The sequence below is a fragment of the Neophocaena asiaeorientalis genome, unplaced genomic scaffold (genome assembly GCF_003031525.2).
Source record: "Neophocaena asiaeorientalis asiaeorientalis breed wild unplaced genomic scaffold, Neophocaena_asiaeorientalis_V1.1 scaffold191, whole genome shotgun sequence".
Lineage (NCBI taxonomy): Eukaryota > Metazoa > Chordata > Mammalia > Artiodactyla > Phocoenidae > Neophocaena > Neophocaena asiaeorientalis.
The window spans coordinates 6,105,565-6,122,063 of NW_020175105.1; the positions used below are offsets into that span (position 1 = coordinate 6,105,565).

The window sequence follows — 16,499 nt, forward strand, 5'->3', positions numbered from 1 at the left end:
ACAATAAGAAATGAACAACCTTATTACAGAATAGGCAGAATGCATGAGCAGACACCTCACCAGAAAAGATATACAGATGGCAAGTAAGTGTATAAGAATGTGTTCAACGTCTTATGTCATTACAGAATTGCCAAAATTCAAAACACTGACAGTACCAAATGCGGGTGACAACGTGGAACAACCAGAACTCTCGTTTACCGCTGGTGGAAATGCAAAATAGACACACTGGAAGACAGTTCAGAAGTTTTTAACACAACTAAGCATACACTTACCATATGTGCCAGCAATTGTGCTCTTTTTTACCCAAATGAACTGAAAACTTAGGCCCACCAAAAAACCTGCACATGAATGTTTATAGCAACTGTATTCATAATTGCCAAAAGTTTGAAGTAACCAAGATGTCCTTCAGTGGGTGAATGAGTAAATAAATGGTGCATCCAAACAAGGAAACACTATACAGACTTAGAAGGAAGTGTGCCACAAAAAGACATGGAGTAAACGTTAATGTATATTTCTGAGCTTCCCTGGTGGCGCAGTGGTTAAGAATCCGCCTGCCAGTGCAGGGGACACGGGTTCGAGCCCTGGTCCGGGAAGATCCCACATGCTGCGGAGCAACTAAGCCCGTGTGCCACAACTACTGACCCTGTGCTCTAGAGCCCACGGTCCACAGCTGCTGAGCCTGCGTGCCACAACTACTGAAGCCTGCGTGCCTAGAGCCCGTGCTCCACAGCAAGAGAAGCTACCACAATGAGAAGCCCACGCACTGCAACAAAGAGTAGCCCCCACTCACGGCAACTAGAGAAAGCCCACACACAGCAACGAAGACCCAACGCAGCCAAAAAATTAATTAATTAATTAAAATTTTAAATTGTATATTTCTAATTGAAAGAAGACATTCTGTAAAGGCTACATACTATGTGATTCCAACTATATGATATTCTGGAGACTATATAACTGTGAAGACAATAAAAATGGTTAGTGTTTTCAGTGAGCTAGAGGGTGAAGGACAGATGAATAGGTAGAGCACAGAGGATATTCAGGACAGTGAAACTGCTCTGGATCATTGTACAGTAGTGGATACATCTCATTATACATTTGTCCAGACCCACAGAATGTACACCACCACGAGTGTACCGTAATAAAAACTATGGGCTTTTGGTGAAAATGATGTGTCAGTATCATTTCATCAGTTGTAATAAATGTACCACTGTGGTGTGGGATGTCAGTAGTTGAGGAGGGAGGTATGTGACAGAAATATCAACAGGGAGAAAATCACATTGGTATCAAACCTCTAAGTGGCCACATTCAGAAGTTCACCAGCAGGGGCTTCCCTGGTGGTCCAGTGGTTAAGTATCCACGTTCCCAATACAGGGGGCCTGGGTTCGATCCCTGGTCAGGGAACTAGATCCTGCATGCCGCAACTATGATCCCATGTGCTGCAGCTAAGACCCGGCACAGCCAAATAAATAAATATTTTTTAAAAAAGAAGTTCACTGGCATCCTACAAGATATTCAAGGAATGAAAATATGAAGATAAGATGTTAAATCCAGCTAGGTTACTGCCCTCCAGGCATATGAAATATAACAAAAGGCATAACAGGAACCTAGGAAATATTTTTATCAAGAGCATTCCAGAGGACTCTACTAGTGTAGTAGTTGACAAACAGTGGCTCATGGGCCAAGTCTGGGATACAGCCTGTTTGTTCACAGGCCTTGAACCAAGAAGCGTTTTTATTTACATTCTTAAGAAGTTTGAAATAAAAGAAAACCTGACAGAGACTAAATGTGGCCCTTGAAGCCTAACCTAAAGATGATTATCTGGCCTTTATGGGAAAAAAATTGCTGATTCCTGTATTAGAGGGCTAGCCAAGATATGATTGAGGAAATGGGCATAATTTTATAGTGACATTAATTAGGAACAGAAGTTTGCAGATGGGGAAGAAGGGCACAAAAACATAAATGAAATCGGGAAGCCTTAAAACAGAGGAAATTTTAGGGACTTCCCTGGTGGTCCATTGGTTAAGAATCTGCCTTCCAATGCAGGGGACACAGGTTCAATCCCAGGTTGGGGAACTAAGATCCCATGTGTCGCAGGGTAACTAAGCCCATGTGCTGCAACTCCTGAGCCCGTGTGCTCTAGAGCTCGTGCACCACAGCTAGAGAGCCCACACACAACGACTGCTGAGCCTGCGCACTCTGGAGCCCTCATGCCTCAAGTAGAGAGCCCACGTGCTCTAGAGCCCTAGCGTCACAACTTAGAAGCCCGCGCACCACACCGAAAGTTTCCGCATGCCACATTGAAGATCCCACATGCTGCAACTAAGACCCGACGCAGCCAAATAAATAAATAAATAGAGGAGATTTTAGAAATCACATGACTACTTTTCACTTCACAAAAATTTATTTCACAATGTAACTTGAAATGGATAATTCTCTGTGAATACATAATCTACCAAACCTGACCCTAGAAGACATAGGACATGTAAACAGACAAAATTCCAAATAAAAATTTGAGAATGTTGTCAAATATTTACCCAAAAATTTCACTGGGAAATTATACCAAACCTTTACCAAAGGACAGGAAATCCTTAGGAGTGACAACAGTAAAATGGTGGAATAGGAGTTTTCTACTGTCTTTCTCCCCAAAGAACACTGATTTTGATAATTATACACAGATGAGAGTACCTTTCTGGGATCCAAGAGTCCAGTGGAGGAGTTACACAATACCATTGGGAGACACATTGAAAAGGGTAAGAGGAAAATTTTCACTTCACCTGTGTCACCCCATCCCCAAGGTGGCACAGCTTAGTGCCAAGAGACACATTCAGCCTGAGGTTTCTCCTACAGGGGAAAGTGAGAACATGTGAATGAGTGCCCGGCTTCCCCAGCTATGTGGGAAGCTACAAAGGATACCCACTTCTTTCTCATCCCTTTCAGAATACAGAGGAGATCTTCATGACCAAGGGGCAAGGAAGGGCTGAGAGCATAGCAACCAGGGCTCAGAATTCAACAAGGGATGCAGGTCCACTAGCCACTTTGAGGACTCCATCTGGAAGCCTGCCTGTGTGCCACTGGGGACACCTCACCAGTGGATCCCCCAGTTAGCCCGTGGTTACCTCCAACGTTCTGCATTCCTCACCCACACACTGATCCACCCCATAGCTGTGTGAGCCCTTGAGGGCAGTGTGTGCAAACCTTAGTGGACAGTTAGCGAGCATGGGCAGAAAGCTGGCCCAACCCTGCAGAATTGGGAGAAGGCATAGACACTTGAGCATCCCTCACTGCCCTAGGAAAGCAAGCAGGAGACTGTCAGCACTCAGCCTGGCTTTGTGGAATCAGGAAAAGGCATACAGTCTTAAGAATTCTCCCCTAACAGGGAACAAAAAGTGTGGAGCAGGCATATCCATAGAGAAGGCCTGAGAAAGCCTGAGAATCTGTAATAAGGCTGACAGAAGACATTTCATTCCTGAAGGCTGTCAGTAAAGACTGGAGGAGGTGACTGTGTCTTCAAATGCTAAGACAGCAACACAAGACTTCAAGGAAAATGAAAGATCAAGGAAATATAACAGCACTAATAATTGATAATTTTATAATAAAATAATTTGCCAGTAACCACCCCCAAAGAAATGGAGGTTTATGGTGTGCCTGATAAAGAATTCAAATTAGAGGACTTCCCTGGTGGTCCACTCGTTAAGAATCCGCCTCCCAGTGCAGGGGACGTATTAATGAAGTCAGGAAAACCATACATAAACAAAACAAGTTTAAGAGAGAGAACCAAGAGCGAAGTATAGAGCTGAAGAAGATAAATGAATGACACGCAAAGTGCAGTAGAGAGCAGCAGCAGAATGAATCAACAAGAAAAGAAATCTGTGAACTTGAAGGCAGGTCATTTGTAATTAACCAGTCAGCAGAAAAATGTAAAAAGAATGAATAAAAGTAAAGAAAGCCTACATGAATTAAGGGACATAATCAAGTAAAGCAATTAATGCATTATAGGCGTCACAGAAGGAAAAACAGGGAGAAAGGGGCAGAAAGTTTATTTAAAGAAATAATGGCTGACAATTGTCCAAATCTGGGGAGAGAGTTAATGATGTCCATAATTTCCCATACAGACTCATCCCAAAGAGGACTTTACTGAGACACGTTATAATAAAACTGTCTAAAACCAAAGACAGAGAATTTCCAAAGCAGGAAATAAAAATCTACTTACGTACAAAGGAACCCCAAGAAAGCTATCAGAAGATTTCTCAGCAGAGACTTTACAGGCGAGGAGAAAGTGGATTGATGTATTCTAGGTACTTAAAAAAAAATGCCAACCAAAAATACTATATACCTGGCACGCTGTCCTTCAGAAATGAAGGAGAAATACTTTCACAAGCACACAAAAGCTGAGGGAGTTCATCACAAGTAAACCTGCCTCACAAGAAATGTTGAAATGAGTTCTTCAAGCTGAAACAAAAGGATGCTAATTAGTAACATGAAAATATAAAACATACTGTTATAAGTATGTAGTCAAATCCAAATACTATAGTAATGTAATATGGTCATGTAGTGTTTAATTTTACTACAAAAGTTTTAACAGAAGTATTAAAATTAACTATAGCTACAATAATAATTTTTTACTGGGTATACAACATAAAATATGTAAATTTGTGATGTCAGAAACATAAGATGTTGGGAGAGGGGAGGAGAGTTTTTGTACTAGCTTAAAATAGAACGTTGTAAGATGTTTTATGTAAATCTCATAGTAACTACAAAGCAAAAACCTGTAGTAGATATACAAGCAATTGTTAAAAAAAAAAGAAAGGAATTGAAGCATACCAATAGAGAAGATCGTCAAATTGCAAGAGAAGACAGCTAGAGAGCAAGAAAGGAACTACGGAACAGCCAGAAAAATAATAAGATAGCATTCGTAAGTCCTTACATTATCCGTAAGTACTTTAAATCTAAATGGCTTAAATTCTCAAATCAAAGACAGAGTGGTTGAATGGATAAGAAAAACTGTGTGCTGCTTACAAGAGACTCATATCAGCTTTATGAACATAGGCTGAAAGTGAAGAGATGGGAAATTATATTCCATGCAACTAGAAACCAAAGTAGAGCAGGAGTAGGTATACTTATGTCAGAACAAATAGACTTTAACTTCCAAAATTTTAACAAGAAGCAAAGAAGGTCATTATACAATGATAAAGGAGTCAGTTCATCAAGAGAATATAACTGTTGTAAATATATACACACCTAAAAATATAGCGAATACTAACAGTTCTGAAGGGGAAAATATACAACAATGCAACAGTAATAGGGGATTTCAAGATCCCTCTTCCAACATCAGACAGGTCATCTACATTATCAATAGGAAACATTAGAATTGAGCTATACGTTAGACCAAATGGATCTAACAGACGTATACAGAATATTGCATTCAGTAGCAGCAGAACACATTCTTCTCAAGTGCATACAGAACGTTCCTCAAGATGATCATGTGTTACAACTCAGAACAAGTCTCAACGAATTTAAGAAGATAGAAGTTATATCAAGTATCTTTTCCAGCCACAGTGGTAAGAAACTAGAAATCAGTAATAGTAGGAAAACTGGAAAATTCATAACTATGTGGATATTAAAACAGAAAGCTCCTGAACAACCAGTGGGTCAAAGAATAATCAAAGGAATAGCAAAACATATCTTGAAACAAATGACAATGAGAGCACAGCATATTAAAACTTAACAGGATGTAGCAGAAGCAGTTCTAAGAGGGAAGTACCTTGCAGTAAGCAACTACATTAAGAGAAAAGAAAGGTCTCAAAGAACCTAACTTTACACCTCAGGGAACTAGAAAAACAAGAACAAACTAAACCCAAAGATAGCAGAAAGGAGATAAGAAAGATCAGAACAGAAATAAGTGAAATAGAAACCAGAAAGCAGTGGAAAAGATCAGTGAAACTAAGAGTTGGTTTTTCAGTAAATAAACAAAATAGGCAATTTATCAAGCCTAGCTGAGAAAACAAGAGAGAAGATCCAAGTAAATAAAATCTGAAATAAAAGAGAAGACATTATACTTGATACCACAGAAATACGAAGGATCATAAAACACTACAGTGAACAATTATAAGCCAGCAAATTGGATAACCCAGAAGAAATGGATCAGCTCCTAGAAACATACAGCCTACCAAAACCAAATCATAAAGAAACAGAAAATCTAAACAGACCAATAATGAGTAAAGAGATGGAATCAGTAATCAAAAGCCTCCCAACAAAAGCCTAGGACCTGATGATTTTACTGGTGAATTCTGTCAGACATTTAAAGAATTAATACCAGTCCCTCTCACACTGTTCCAAAAAAGCTGAAGGAAAGAAGAAAACTAAAGGTCAGTATCTCTGATGAACCACAGATACAAAAATCCTCAACAAAATACTAACAAACACAATTCAAGAGCACATTAAAAGAATACGCATGATCAGTGGGTTTTATCCCAGGGATGCTAGGATGTTTCAACATACACAAGTCAATAAATATGATACACAACATTTACAGAATGGAGGATAAAAATCATGATCATCTCAATAGATTCAGAAAAAGCATTTGATAATACTCAACATACTTTCATAATAAAAACTCTCAAATTTGGTACAGAAAGAATGTACCTCAACATCACAAAAGCAATATATGATAAGCCCACAGCTATCGTCATACTCAAGGATACTCGTACTCAGCTAACAATGCTCAGTGTTTCCTCTAAGATCTAGAACAAGACAAGGACGCTCAATCTTGCCACTTCCATTTAACATAGTACTGAAAATTCTAGGGGGGAGCAATTAAGGCCTGCCCCCAAATAAATAAATAGATAGATAGATAGCATCCAAATCAGAAGAAGTAAAATTGCTTCTGCTTGCAGATGACATAATCTTATATGTAAAGAACCCTGAAGATCCACCAAAAAAAATTTGTTAGAACTGATAAATTCAACAAAGTTGCAGTATATAAAATCAATATACAAAAATCAGTTTTTTCTGTACATTAACAACAAACTATTGAAGAGAGAAACTAAGAAAACAATTCTGTTTACAATAGCGTGAAAGAACAATACTTAGGAATACATTTAATCAAAGAGGTAAAAGACCTGTATACTGAAAATTATAAGACATTGATGAAAGGAATTGAAGCAGCTGCAAATAAATGGAAAAATATTCTTTGTTCTTGGATTGGAAGCATTAATGTTGTTAAGATATCCATAGTACCCAAAGTGATCTATAGGTTTAATACGGTCTTTATCAAAATTCTAATGGTATTTTTCAGAGGAATTGGAAATCAGTCCTACAATTCATATAGAATTACAAAAGACCGAGAATAGCCAAAGCAATCTTGAGAAAGAAGAGTAAAGCTGGTGGCATTACACTTCCTGATTTTAAAGTATATTATAAAGGTGTAGTAATCAAAGCAATATGTCACTGGCATAAAAACAGACACAGAGACCAATGGAACAGAGTAGAGAGCCCAGGAGGAAATCCATGCATAAATGGTTCATTAATTCTTGACAAAGAAACCAAGAACACACAGTGGGGAAAATTGCCTCTTCAATAAATGGTGAAAACTAGATTGCCACGTGCAAAAGAATCAAACTGGATCCCTATCTTAGACCACTCTCAAAAATTAACTCAAAATGGATTAAAGACTTAAATATGTAAGGCCTGAAACCATGAAGCTCCTAGAAGAAAACAAAGGAAAACTCCTTGGGTCTTCACAATGACTTTTTGGATATGACACCAACGGCACAGGCAATAAAATAAAAAAATAAGCAAGCGGGAGTAGGTCAAGCTAAAAAGTTTCTGCACTGCAAGGGAAACAGTTGAAATGAAAAGGAAGCTTTATAGAACAGGAGAAAATGTTTGCAAGCCATATATCTGCTAAGAGGTTAGTATCCAAAGTATATTGGGAACTTACATAACGCAATAGCAAAAAATAAATAATCAATTAAAATATGGGCAAAGGACCTGAGTGGACATTTTTCCAAAGAAGACATACATATGGCTGGCACATATATGAAAAAGTGTTCAATGTCACTAGTTATCAGCAAAGTGGAAATCAAAACCACAGATGTCACCTCACACCTATTAGGAAGGCTTTTGTCAAGAAGACGAGAGAACAAGTGTTGGTGAGGGTGTGGAGAAGAGGGGACCCTAGTATATGGTGGGAACATAAATTGGTGCAGCCACTATGCAAAACAGTATGGAGGTTCCTCAGAAAACTAAAAATAGAACCATATAATCCAGCAGTCTCACTTCTGGGGAAGTCAGTATCTCAAAGAGACATCTGCACCCCCATGTTTATAGCAGCATTACTAACAATAGCCAAGATATGGGAACAACTAATATCCATCCATCCTTGAATGGAGAAAAAAGTTGTGATCGATTGATTGATCTCTCTAACTATATCTAATGGAATGTTATGCTGTCTATGAGTGGAATGTTCAGCCACAAGAAAAAGTGAAATCCTGTCATTTTTGACAATATGGATGGTCCTCGGGGGTATTATGCTAAGTGAAAAGCCTGACAGAGAAGGGCACAAACTGTATGATCTCACATACATATTAATTCTAAAACAAACAAACAAAATGTCAAACTCAAACAATAGAATGGTGATTACCAGGGGTTGTGTGGTTGGGGAAATGGTGGTCAAAGGGCATAAGCCTTCAGTTATAAGATATACCAGTTCTATAGATCTAATGTACAACCTGGGACTATATTGTATACTTGTAATTTGTATACTTGTAATCTGCTAAGAGAGTAGATTTTAAGCATTTTTATACATACACACAGTGTACTGTATACTTGTTTACTTGTAATCTGCTAAGAGAGTAGATTTTAAGCATTCTCATACACACACACACACACAAAATGATAACTGTGTGTGATCTATGTGTTAACCTGATTGTGGTAATATTTCCACACTGTATGTCAAATCATCCTGTTGTACACTTTAATATATACAGTTTTGTCAATTATACCTCAATAAAATGGGAAAAAGAAACAATAAAAAGAGACAATTTTTTTTAAAGAACAGGAAATCTCAGTGCTCCTCTTACAGTGTTTTAGAGAATAGGAGAATAAGGAATGCGTCCCATTGTTTTATGAAGCAAGGTTAATACTGGTACCAAAACTGATATAAAGATCTACCAAAAAGAAAAAACACAGCTCAGTCTCACTAAGTATTAATTTTGATAGTTATGATGCTGTTTTGGCTTGTAAGAAAAGGTTCATATATTTTAGATTTTCATACTGAAGTATTCAGGGGCAGAATGTCATGATGACTTTTTTTTTTATACTTTATCCATCATCATTTACTTTAAAATACTTAAGCTTTGAATGTGTATAACCATAGGTTTTTAGGTTCACAGGTTGACCAGATCATCATCCTATTTTTAGGGGTTTCCGAGTCAATCATGAAGTACTTGTAAGCCTTTTATAGTGATTATTATGTTTGAAATTTGTAGGTATTTAACTTCTAACTTGTTTTCTATATGTTTATCATTTCAATTATTTGAATACAGAAGACACTCAAGGAGGTCATAAGCAATTCATATGGAGGGATTTTTTTCAGGGCTTACAAATATGCTACTTTTATATCTGTTTGACTTAATGTCTTTAAAAGAAAAAATGGATAATGACAAAAGGACTTCTCAAAAAATATATGTAGGTGTTAAGAATTATTTTGAAAGGCAAGTAGGATACCCTGAATAGGAGAATTAAAGAAGCAGCTACCTATTTAGAGAAATTTGAAAAGCAAAATGAAAAGTATTAAAAGTGAGAGTAGGGTATCAGACAAAGAACAGAATATTAGAGAACCTCAATTCAAACATTAATAGATTTTTTTGCCTTTTCACCATCATATCATTTCTTTAAGTATTTTTTCCTACAGTATACTTTATTAGGTATATATTTATACAGATTCCTTTATTACTTATCTGTCACATTGACTTCTTGAGCCCAGGAATAATAGCATGCTTCTTTTAGAAGTCATATAGGTCATCCTCCATAGATTTTCAGAAAAAGACCCCTCTCTGGTTCCCTTGAGTAACCAGCTCTGTTCTTTAATCTAAAGTCGGAAGTTTGGATAGGTGATAAGCTATGTCTTTGGAATTCACTACCTTAATCTGCGTCATGTAGCTGTTCTGTAAACGGTGAGTTGACTCACTGGTTGGTTGTTCACTAAAGAAAATTGAAAAATTGTGAGAAATAGATAAATTAGAAAGAAGATGGTATAAAACTCAGAAAAGCAATCATGTAATTTGGCATAAGATAGGAGGACATTATTATATGAGAAGTAAGAAGAAAAGGATCCAGATTAGCTTATAATACAAAGGAGAATAAGTACAACCTGGAAACGAATGAAAATTAAAGAGGAATGAGTGGGAAGTCTTGTATTTCCCTTATCTAGGAGGTAGTGAATCATTGTGTCAGAACAGTTAGCAACATTTTAACTTGCTTGCAATTTTTTCTACACTGGGTTCTTTTTTTTCCCCATTTTTAAGAAACATATCGTGTAATTTGTTTGATGTTACTCCTTCAGAAACGTAGGCTTTATGTAGGTTTTTCACGTAATCATGAAATAATGTCCTGACAGTAAAAAGGAAAGACAATAATGCTTTTCTTTTGCGGGGGGGTGGTGGTGATTGTTCCAGGCATAGCCCTTTTGTACCTGCAGTTGTATCGGGTCACATGCGACCAGACCTATCTGCTCAGATCCCTGGATTACGTAAAGAGAACACTTCGGAATCTGAATGGCCGGAGGGTCACTTTCCTCTGTGGAGATGCTGGGCCCTTGGCCGTTGGAGCTGTGGTATATCATAAACTCAGAAGTGATTACGAGTCCCAGGAATGCATCACAAAGTGAGTTTTTACAACTGGAAGTATTTTCTCCAAATTCTCAGTCTTGATGTAGAAAGAAACTCAAAAAACGAAAAAGAATTTATCTTTTAATTCACCTGCTCTTGCAGACAGTTCTCTCCAATAAGCCAAGAGTTTGTAGTTTAATCTTGAGCGTAATGGTGGGATTGTATGCTACCTTTCTATCCAAGCATGCGTTTGCCTTAATTTGAGGGAGGAATAAACATGTTTTTTCCTAAATAATTTTTGGTTGCCTTCAATGCATGAAAATTACCTTATATGCCTTAGATTCTCTATAATAACTCAGTTATTTTTAGGTTCAATTGTTAGGAAACAATTAGAGAATGTAAGCTTTTATGGTACCTTTTGGTTTATATTCTCTTCTGAAGCAGCAGAAATCAGAGCTCATGGCCATGGTCTGGTGGAGTGTCTGGCAGGTGCTGGTCGGTTAATGTTTGTTAAAGATGGGGTGACTCAAGCTAATTTTCAAGCATTGGCTACATTTTAGTAACATTTTTGTTAAAATTTGAAATCACTTTCTTGTAATTCTGGATTACAGAATTGAGTGTCTTCTCGTATATGGTTTAGAATATCTTCTCTTATGTGCATGTATCCTATACATTTTAGATATAAATGTAGAACTTTTGAACAGCAAGGTGTTTTATCATTCGTGTTGATGATATCTGAGCGAGAAGTTTTTGTTTGGTTTTGTAGTGGGGAAGTTTTCGTTGTTTTCCCTCTTTTTTGGTATTTTTAAAAATAAGTTTTAAATTAAAAATAGTAACAGATGGTTCCTAAAGTGACAGGGTTCCTTGCAGTTTCAGGAAGAGGTATGTTAGACATTCTCTCTCTGGGAAAGCAGGATGTTTCTTGTTGGGTAGACTTTTGCAGCTCCAGAGAGCCATCGTCTGCCGAGATTCAGACCTTCCCGACGAGCTGCTTCAGGGCCGGGCAGGCTATCTGTACGCCTTACTCTACGTGAGCACGGAGATGGGGCCGGGCGCCGTGTGTGGGTCAGCTGTCAAAGAGGTACTGTGGGGTCCCGCCCCGGGGCGTCCTCTCCTGTCTGCCACGCAGCCTGTCTGCTAGCAGAAACTTGCGGTAGTGGCTGGACTCTGCTTCTAGGTAGGAGTAACTTCCCAAGGCCACTCATAAAATTAATAAATTGCTCCTTTTTTCTCTTCCAGGGATGTTTTTAAAAAAACTTTAGGTCTGTATTAATTTAGCTGTCTTTACTAGAATCAAACAGCAGCGTCAGGAAGATAGAATGTTTATTTCTCTTTCAGGAGGTATCAGAACTGGTAGGCAAACCAGGCGAATATGGCTAGGCACCAGCTTCTGTCTTGTTCTGCCTTATCCTAGGACCGTGCCCTTATGTGCACGACCACAGCTTGCTGAGCACCCCCAGCCCAGGGGGCGGTGAGGAAGTGGGAGACGAGCAGCTTCCTTTTCAAGCCTGAGAACTAGAAGTTGCCCACCTCACTTCTGCTCCCATCCCACTTCCAGAACTCAGTCAGATGACCGTGTCCAGCTGTTTGTATCTCTGAGGCCAGATGCCTCGCTAAAACTTGGGGCACTGTTACCAAAAGTGTGAGGGGAGAGAGGATATGAGGAAACAATTACTGTCTTTGCCGCATAGTCATTCTAAAATCCTGCAACAGACCCCACTTCCTTAGCCTTTCGTAAATAAAGCCAGTTCCTCCAGCCTTGGAAGATGTACAGTTATCCTTTAGTACCTGTTAGGGATTGGTTCCAGGACCCCCCTTGGATACTAGAACGCCGGGATGCTGAAGTCCCTTGTATAAAGTGGTATAGTATTTGCATATAAATTGTACACATCGTCCCATGTACTTTAAATCATCTCTAGGTTACTTAGAATACCTAACACCATGCAAATGCTGGGTAAAAGGTTGTGCACGTGCAGCAAATTCAAGTTTTGCTTCTTGGAACTTTCTGGAATGTTTTTTTACCAGTATTTTTGACCTGAGGTTGGTGAACCCATGGGTGTGAAACCCGCAGCAAATATGGAGGGCCGACTGTACTTGCCAGTGTTTGGGGGAAAACATTGAAGCTACAAAGCAACTAAGTCTAGGATAGTTTTTATTGGAAGTTTGTCCAGGTTCTAGTAAACTGTTCATGGAAAGACCTTTTGATCTCTTGGTTCTACTTCTTAGTATCTTTTTCTACTCTGAGATTGTCTTCTGGTTTCTCTCTGCCTGTATGTATTTATAAAATAAAGATAACAGTGTTGGCTACTAACTGCTTAAAGATTTTTAGAATAAGTAATCTATATAAAGACATGTTATTGTTAATTAGACTAAAACAGATTACATGTAAGTGTTTTAGACTTACGCTATCTCATTATGTCTGTAGGTAGTCGATGCTATTATTGAATCGGGCAAGGCTTTGTCAAGGGAAGAAAAGAAGGCTGAGCGCTGTCCCCTGTTGTATCAGTGGCACAGGAAGCAGTATGTTGGAGCAGCGCATGGCATGGCCGGAATCTACTACATGTTAATGCAGGTGAGTGAAACTCTGAAATGCTAGTGCAGTGACCGTATTATAAAATTCTAGATCAAATCGGAAATGTGTACTGAAATTTTACTACAAACCAAGCAGGCTGAAATGAAATAAGGATCCTGCTTTGAACCATGGATCCCCAAGCAGTGGCCTCCTGAGAGCAAATTCTGTGTGCAGTTACGTGTTGGATTAGTTGTCTGTGGCCCACACTTTCTTTCTGTCCATGTCCTCCTGCTCTTTTAATAGGGGAAAACCTTCGGGGAGCAGAGAGGGCTTCCAGAATGCAGACTAGGGCAGAGACTTCCTATCAGTTGTGTTCAAAATTTAACTAGTTTATTGCTGCGGTTATGATTTTGTCTCTGAATCATCCCTGGCATCTGCTGAATTCAATACTGACTCTTGCGTCAGGCAGTCAAAGACCTCACCCCAAATATTGCTTCAACCTGCTTCCAGCCTTATGGCCTGTGGGTCCCTCTTCCGCTCTGTATGCAGCCTGCAGGCAGACCTCGGCGACGCTGCGCGTTCAGTCCCAGGCTGCTGCAATAAAGCACAACGTCGCAGTGAAGCAAGGCTACGCTGTGGTCTGTTAAGCGTGCAATAGCATTGTCTAAAAAAGTGTACTTACCTGAAATTCAAAATATTCTGTTGCTAAAAAACGCTTCACCATCATCTGAGCCTTCAGTGAGTTGTAATCTTTTTGCAATAGTAAGATCAAAGATCACAGATCACCATTACAGACATAACAATGAAAAAGTTCGAAATATTGTGAGAATTACCAAAATGTTTCAGAGATACAAAATGAGCGAATGCTATTGGGAAAATGGTGCTGCAAGCCTTCAATTTTCAAAAACCGCAAGTGCAGCACAGTAAAGCAAAGAACAGCAAAACAAGGTCCGGCTGTGCCTCTTGTTTGTTTGGTTTTTCCCCCAATTAAGCCTTTATTTATTCTACTACACCCATAACAGAGTACTTCATAAATTTATTCAAAATTGCAACGCTAGTAAGTCAAGGAGCATGGATTAGAGTTTAGATCTTTTTAACTAAAAGCCCGTGTATTCCTGCTTTAAATTTTCACTTACAAATTCCTGTTTTATTTTTACATGTTGCATCGTGCTGCCCCTCACTAAGGGCAAACAGGAGATTCCTGTCTGCGCAGGACTAGAACTCCCTTCTCTGGTGATTAGTAGGTGTCCTTGGTTATCCTTGTAGAAAGTAAAACACGTATGTATTCCAATTTGTGAATCTAGGTGCAGACATGTTTCCAAAATAATCAATTCCATGTCTCATTTTAAAATGGCAGTGTTGTTCTAGACAGTTGGTAGATTGTCCGTTTTTCTCTGTTTTCCCAGAAAAAGGTTTTAAGTGGCTTTTGAACCCTGTTTTAAAAGTGATCATACCTTTAAGGGAAACATAATCATATGAGAATCACACCAATAGAAAATAATTTAGATTTAGGTGTTCAGTTTAATTTTGCTAGATGCTGGCGGGTTCTTTGAGAGAATCAGGAATCATAAAATTTACAGCTCATCTGCTTTTAAAGTGAAGAACGTGGAAACACTCTTTCGTGAGGATCCTATTTAGAAACTGGTGTCAGCGTTCTCCTGGTGGATAGCAGCGGCGTGCCAGAGCTGGGCTCACGAGGCCAGCCGCACACGCCGCTCCCCAGCGGTGCCGGCCTAGCTGTGCGGGGGCTCCATGTGTGGTTTCATCTGGACAGCTGTCAGAACGACATACACAAGAACTTTCAAAATATCACTTAAAGGGAACTCCGCTCTCACGATGAAGAATAAAAGCACAGTTCTCCTCCGGAAAAATCATTTCAAAACCTCAAGGAAAACAGAAAACAGACACCCAGCTTCTCTGATGAGACTCGGAGACTTCTGGAGCCCCGTGCGACAAGTGGACTGAGAACGGACGAAGGAACGAAGGAACGGCAGGGGACCCGACGGGACGGGGATGCCCGCACAAGGTGCTTGAGGAGGAGGGTGCCAGCAAGAAGCCAGCCAGGTGTCCTGCAGGACCCTGCACTCGGGAGCTTGCGGCGCCCTCGGTGTCGGCGCCACACGTGTGATCAGGCGGGAGTGAGGTCTGGGCTGCAGGGGAGCTTCTTGGGAAATCCTTGTGCGGCCCAGCTGGACCTGTGCAGTGAGATCACTGTGCAGGGTGAGGTACGTGGTCTGGAGCAGTCAAACCGGTTCTTCTGACTCCAGAAAAGCAGGTGGAGAGGAGAGTGGAAGTGGAGCACAGACCTGAAAGTGGGGCTTGGTGACTGTCCACACGGTCAGCGGGAGACCTCCCTGCTGCCACAGCCAGCCTTGCACCAGCACCTTTACCCGCCCCAGCCAGCAACACGACCACCACCTCACCTGGGGGAGTGAAGTCTCTCTTTTGGAGAAACAGCTCAGATAAAAGATGTGTAGGTATAGGTATATGGAAGTCCCCATTAAAAAAGGTGGCTAGCTGTCTGTGGTGGTTAATTGTATGTGTTCACTTGGCTGGGCTGCCATTGCCCGGCTATTTGGTCAAACATTATTCTGGGTGTGTCTGTGAGGGAGTTTGGGTGATACTTACATTTAAACAGGTGGACTTGTAGTAAAGCAGTTTGCTCTCCGCTTGTGGGTGGGCCTCATCCAGTCAGTTGCCTCCCCCGAGCAAGAGGGAATTCCCCAGGGGATGGCCATCAGTTTCATGCACAGCATTGGAAAGGGTTGATGCAAAGGTCTGCCCAGGCCTTAAGTAACCAGAGAAGTGGATTAATTCTAATTTTATGTGTTCCTCAGTATTCTGGGTAATCGATGCTTAACTATATTAGCCACAATGCAGAGGTTTAAAGAAAAAGAAAAAAAAAGCTTATGGAAACATAAATGAAATGTTTTATTTTTGTTTGTTTAAAAGCCAGCAGCAAAAGTGGACCAAGAAACCTTGACAGAAATGGTGAAACCTAGTATTGACTATATGCGCCACAAAAGATTCCGATCTGGGAATTATCCGTCATCCCTAAGCAATGAGACAGACCGACTGGTGCACTGGTGTCACGGGGCCCCCGGTGTCATCCACACGCTCATGCAGGCGTACAAGGTCAGTGCTGCAGGGCGTGTCCT

At 39.9% G+C, this 16,499-nt stretch overlaps 1 protein-coding gene across 2 annotated transcripts in view; it reads left to right on the forward strand.

The window, feature by feature from the left end:
• Positions 1-16,499, forward strand: part of LANCL2 (LanC like glutathione S-transferase 2) — a 56,441-nt gene that overhangs the window by 24,912 nt on the left and 15,030 nt on the right. For both annotated transcript variants that reach the window (XM_024764346.1, XM_024764347.1), the window contains 4 exons: positions 10,677-10,884; positions 11,763-11,910; positions 13,255-13,401; positions 16,294-16,476. In XM_024764346.1, coding sequence (XP_024620114.1) covers positions 10,677-10,884; positions 11,763-11,910; positions 13,255-13,401; positions 16,294-16,476 — 686 coding nt within the window. The remainder of the gene's footprint in view (positions 1-10,676; positions 10,885-11,762; positions 11,911-13,254; positions 13,402-16,293; positions 16,477-16,499) is intronic.